General features: G+C 44.7%; 1 protein-coding gene across 1 annotated transcript; it reads right to left on the bottom strand.

Annotated features, from left to right (window-relative positions):
• Positions 1-2,497: 2,497 nt before the first annotated feature.
• Positions 2,498-5,256, bottom strand: LOC125544029 (protein YIPF1 homolog). The gene is made up of 5 exons (XM_048707560.1): positions 5,054-5,256; positions 4,864-4,984; positions 4,562-4,778; positions 3,185-3,452; positions 2,498-2,871 (listed from the first exon to the last, which is right to left on the bottom strand). The coding sequence occupies exons 1-5, from the start codon at positions 5,111-5,113 to the stop codon at positions 2,665-2,667; spliced, it is 873 nt and encodes a 290-aa protein (XP_048563517.1). The 5' UTR covers positions 5,114-5,256; the 3' UTR covers positions 2,498-2,664.
• Between the last annotated feature and the right edge of the window lie 381 nt (positions 5,257-5,637).

Below are 5,637 nucleotides of genomic sequence, written 5' to 3'. Positions count from 1 at the left end.
GAGTGTAGAGGTATTTTGAAGCACAAGAGCAAGAGATCTATCACCAAGAAACCTCTTTTTTAATAAACTTTTGGAGGGCTGAGATCGACTAGGTGCATGGGAGTTTTCTAGTTTGTGAAGAAACCAAGAAGTTTGTAAGGGCTTGGAGATCGATTACCTCATGAAGATGTACCTCGGGTGAGGCTAGTTCTTCCTGGGAGTATGCTGTGATGACATAGCTTGGTTGTTCCTTCATGGACCCTTAATCGAGCGATCCACAGTTAACGGGAACTAGTGTTTGTCAAAACAAATGTGATGCGAGGTGAGAACCTAGAGGGTGGTTGGATCGTAACAATGGTAACTGTGGTGATCAGGTGAGTACCCGAGAAACAAGTAGGCAGGCGACTAACGATCAAGCTTGTGCTGGAAATTTGAGGAAGTGTTGGGGTTAGAGACACCCGAATACGCGAAGAACAAAGTAACCTGGAGCAATGCTGAGCAAGAGTTTGTGGGATGAGCGCCCGAATCTGGAAGTGTAGTGTTCGTCGTTAAGGAGGAATGCGGTCATGGTGAGCACCTCCACAACTGGGTTGGCATCGAGGCATGGAACAACAGCAATCACATATAGAAGATGAGATGCACATATCTTTCAATTGTGCTTTTGCCAAAGCAGGATGGTTTTCAAAGCCTTGGTACATTAGAACTGATTTGCTGAATCATAACCAGATTCTTTATTCAATACCATTACAAGTTTAGTAAATTCTAATCATCCACATGCCACCTTAAATAATATTTTAATATTTTTGTGGTGCCTTTGGAAATTCAAAAATGATAAACTTTTTCAAAAAAGGATATCTCTCCAATTCATGTCTACCCTGCAGCCCAAGCTATCATAAGGAGTATGTCTTTGGACCAAAATGTAAACACGCAGGAATTAGCAAATTCTGAAACATAAATAATCCATAAGCATGGCAGGGACAAACATATCAAAGGGACTACAATCGACAATGCTGAACTTTCGACTTCAAACAAGATTTTTACAGATGCGGCTTGGAATGGACAGGGACAATCAAGCATGATAACATGGGGAAAAGCAGGTGTAGGAATATTTATGCAGGTACAAGAAGGAAAGTCAAGATGGAAGATCAAGTTTTCAGCATCAACCATGCAAGCATAATCAGCGATTCACACAGAAGCGCTAGCAATCAAGTTAGCAGTTATCTTCAACAACGCGGGATTACAGGAAGCGGTCGTTTTAACAGATAATCTAAGACTGGCTAAAGCAGCAGCAGCGAGAGAACCGAGCATACAACCAGGAAATTGGATAATAAGAGGACTTCTTACAGACTTTTGTGCCCTCACAAACTCTAGTAATGTCCAGGTGTTTCATGTTAGCAGGAATCATAATAGAGAAGCCCATGATGCAGCAAGCCAGCAAGGCAAGCTTATTCACAGGAATCTCATCCAAATCAAAGTACTGTAACTACTTGTAATATTGCAGATCACCAGCAATGGCATCATTCCCTGGAACAAATTATTCCAGAAGTAATACAGCAGGGATATGTCATTCATCATGTAAACTGTTGTTACTTGGAATGAAATGGCGCTTAGTGCGTCTTTGAGATGTTCAAAAAAAAAAGAGAACCCAAATTTATCAAACTTGACAGAAACAGGATTGTCGCGAGTGAGTTGGTGACCAAAGAGTAAATTCTTAACGAGAGGGAGAGAGCAAGACAATGCAAAGTTTAAGAGGAATATAGGTAGTGATGAGGGAGTCATGGCCTGTGTGAGTGATCGAAAGTCATTCACCCCCACCAAGATATGACGAGCGGTACAAGAGGGCGGATAAAGCGAAGATTACAGCTCAAGCTCATGTGTGACAATGAAACCATGTCGAGGTATCAGTCGGAGCTGCTTTCGGACGGCGAAAATTGCGCTGGCACGGTTTGAAGTGGAGTTTGCAGAGGCCCCATGTCACAAGGCTGAGGAGGCGCAAGTGTGCTGCTGGAGCTAGCACCGGGCCAACCCTAGTAGCAACCGGACAGAGATACGACGTAGGGAGCATACTCATATGGTGCAGGCAGCGACGACATATGTCCGAGAAGATAGGCCTACTGATGCAGAGTGCCCGGGAGGGGGGCGAGGATGGCATAGCCAGGAGCGCGCCACACCCACGCGTGCACCATGCCGGTCACAAGTTCACGTCTAGCACAGAGCCTGCGGGCAGAGGAGTTCACGACCCTATACTAGTCTCCCCCAGCTTATTGGCGAGCAACCCTGCTCCACTCGGTGTCCCCAGCTTATTGGCGAGCAGCCTGCTCCACTCGGTGTCCCTCCAAGAGTAAGGAGCACGCAGCCTGTCCCGCTCGGTATTTTCCTAATTTTGGGTGCTACAGATAGCCAAGATTGCTACAGACAGCGTGTATCTGAAATAATGTACAGATATAAACCTGAATATATTAATCTCAAGTGACTGGAACAAAAAGTAAACCACAAAACATACTCTTTAACCCCATAATAACCAAAGGACATTTTGCCATTTCTGTGATTTCAGAGGCTAACGAAGTGGTATGTGTTCGTTCCTGAGTGTCACATGTAAGGTGGGATGTATACCTGGAAAATTACATCAATGAATCGACTCCTGCATGCTCATTTCTGACTAATACAAGAAGCAGCCCCATCTCCCTATACAGTTATCGTAAAGAAATAAAGTTTCAGCAAAACAGCCAATCCCAACTGCAACAAGAATATCCCTGCAACGATCAGAAACCACCGCTCCCCAGAGTTTAAGATGTGGGCACGGAGATTGACAGCGACGAAGGTAGCAGACATAAACCCAGCGACACCAGCAATAACCCATCTGAATATTTCTATTGGCACAATTGACAGAAGCTGTAACACAAATGGAAAAGAAAAATGTTAGTCCTCAGTTAAAATAATTGTCCCTCCTTTTACTTGTTTATGACATTTAAGTGTTGGCAGGAGTAAATCAAGATCATTTGAAGAAACTACAGGTTTGCCTGGTAAAGAGGGCATGTCACCGGCAACACTAAACCATATAGGATCAGTTCATATCGGATAGATAACTTAAATACCGCAAACTGAAACTGATTCACAGTTCAGTACACTTACATCTAACTGAAATGGAAAGCTAAACAAACAGAAAAGAATTCAAAGTCTATCTGCATATTGAGGATGTACTGACCGAGGCTGGAATGAAGATGAACAAAGAGTACCCATACAGGCACCACAATTGCACGAGTCCAGCAGGTGCTGAGAAGTACTTAAGAATGACATATAACCCAAGGGGAACAAATGTCACATAGCCATAGAATAAGCCAGCAGACCATGTAACCAGGTTAATATCATAGGTCCACTCTTTCTTGTGCCATTTGTGGGAAAGGTAGGTGACAAACGTGGCAATGGAAGCAGCAACAAAAATCAGGGTGGTGCACGTCCAGAATGGCCCATACCTATTAAAAACAAGTTATTGTGATGTCAATAATTCCAAAGTAAATTGATTAGAAGTTCAAACTTACAATTCTTAATCATTCATTGAATTCTAAATATAACATTCATTAAAAGAATTGTTAATTTAATTATCTGTATAAATAAATCTTCCACGGAATGAACTGGTTAGAAAAAATCAGAACATGGTGAAGTGCTAATATAAACCAGCACGTGTGGCTCCTATTATTATTGTGAAATTTAGACGTAGGCAATAAAATAGGTGGCAGAAATATAGTTGATAGCACCGCAAAGGATACTCTGCACATATGACAAGCTATTTAGATCATATCGGACTATCAGTTACAACACTTAATCGTTGTGAACCAGTACTGTCCTAAATTGATATGATTAGGACTTGTTTTATTATTCGCTGTAGGAAGAATCAGGATAGATACATTTGCATCGCGGTACAAATTAATGAAATAAAATAGTCTACAGAACAGCTGAAATGAAACCTTAATGTAAGCATTTGAATATTTCAAGGCTTCTATAAATTATACACGTGATTAAAGGAAAATAATTCTAGGAAATATCTGCCACTAAACGATTAGCTTTCCATCAGGATACCAAAGGATGAAAGGAAAATATCCAGTATTCCACTTAATCCACTTGCATAAGAAAAAACAATAGCAACCAATGTCACGCCCTGTGCTGGAAATTAACCCTGCCCCCTCTTCTAAACAAATGGCCTACCATTAGAAGATACTTTCAAGGCCAAGGAATCATCTTAACAGCATTACCACTCTTCACAGGCATTAATCATCCGTGTAGAGATCAGGTGGATCAAGAGCAATACATCCCACTATACCATAACACAGAGCTTATGGAACGGTCAGACACAGAAGGAACTGGTCCATGAAACTAAAACTTTATTCTGAACTAGTAGACCAACAACACACTCTCATTCCACAACTGAAGACATTGTATCAGGAATCATGTCCAGCAAAAACACTAAAACATTCTAACATTTTACTACTCTTGCCGCATTCATTCTCAAGCATACAGATCTTATCAACAAGAGGAATGAAGCCAGCATATATAAATAAAGTAGGGGAATGCGGGTAAAGCATACAGGTCGGGTTTGTCGGAAGTCTTCTCTGTGAAGTTGCCGCGGAAGGGGAAGACCGACTCCCAGATCCTCTCCACGACATCGGACGTGTCAACGTCGAAGTAGGGCTTGTAGGCCGCTACCGAGAACATCCGGAACCAGCCGCCCTGCGCGGCATCGTCCGACCCACCATCGCTACCCCTGCCTCCGCCTCCCCCTCCAACCTTGGACGAGAAGGTGTCTGCACAGCCGCTAGAACAAAGTCAGATCCGCGATGGAGATCCGATGTCAGAGAAGAGAGTGGAGAGGAGGAGATCTGATCTCACCGTCGGAGTCAGTGGGCGGGCGGTAGGCGCCAGAGATCTTGCCCTTGGCTTCTGAGGGTGGGAAGGTCTGGAGGTTGGACTCGGTGAACTTGATGGTCTGCGGATCTGGCCCCGTCGCCGCCTGCGCGAGACGTGAGAGGTGAGGCGCAAGAAGAGATGGACGGTGGGCGAGGGATTGATGAGTACTTACCGGGACGGATCCGGAGGCTTTGGGATCGTCGAGGGCGGAGTAGCCACCGCCGGACATCATCTTGACCGGCGACGGAAACAGCCGCGGCGGGGGATCGGGGAAGGGAAGCTTCGGGGCGGAGCAAGCGTCCCGCAGCGGCAAGGTGAGAGTTAGGCGGGCCGGCCGCGTAAAGAGATGGGTGGATGTCTTCTCGGATCTTGTTGCGGCTGTTATAAACCCGCGCCTTCTTGCCAAGTGAAACAGTTGCGGCTGTTATAAACGGGCCGTTTTTCACGGGCCGGCCCATGTTCAAGCGTGTCCGGCATGTAAGAGCATTGTCTAAAAAAATCTCCAGCCGCTGGCCCGCCGGAGACATAAAAATCGCCGTCTGGGAGCGAGCCGACGGCAGAATCGGCGCTGGGGCGGTTGGGCATCCAGCCGTCGGCCCCAGGCACCGATATCGGTCCATTTTTAACCGCTTTTCGGCTCAGATAAATAGAAAAATGACCCGATATCAACGTGGTTCGGCGTTGAATTCTCAACATAAATAATTCTTTTATCACATAGTTCACAAAATTAAATAGTTCAATAAAATAGTGCAACAA

This window comes from Triticum urartu, chromosome 3 (assembly GCF_003073215.2).
Source record: "Triticum urartu cultivar G1812 chromosome 3, Tu2.1, whole genome shotgun sequence".
NCBI classification, from domain to species: Eukaryota; Viridiplantae; Streptophyta; class Magnoliopsida; order Poales; family Poaceae; genus Triticum; species Triticum urartu.
The sequence above is the reverse complement of the archived record's forward strand: the minus strand, read 5'-3'. Positions and strand labels throughout refer to the sequence as shown.

Excerpts from the sequence above, each read along its gene's own strand:
- LOC125544029 (XM_048707560.1), bottom strand. The coding sequence starts at position 5,113 with ATGATGTCCGGCGGTGGCTACTCCGCCCTCGACGATCCCAAAGCCTCC. Across the intron at positions 4,985-5,053 it reads AAGCCTCCGGATCCGTCCCG|GCGGCGACGGGGCCAGATCC; the intron begins GTAAGTACTCAT and ends CGTCTCGCGCAG. Across the intron at positions 3,453-4,561 it reads ACTTCCGACAAACCCGACCT|GTATGGGCCATTCTGGACGT; the intron begins GTATGCTTTACC and ends TGTTTTTAATAG.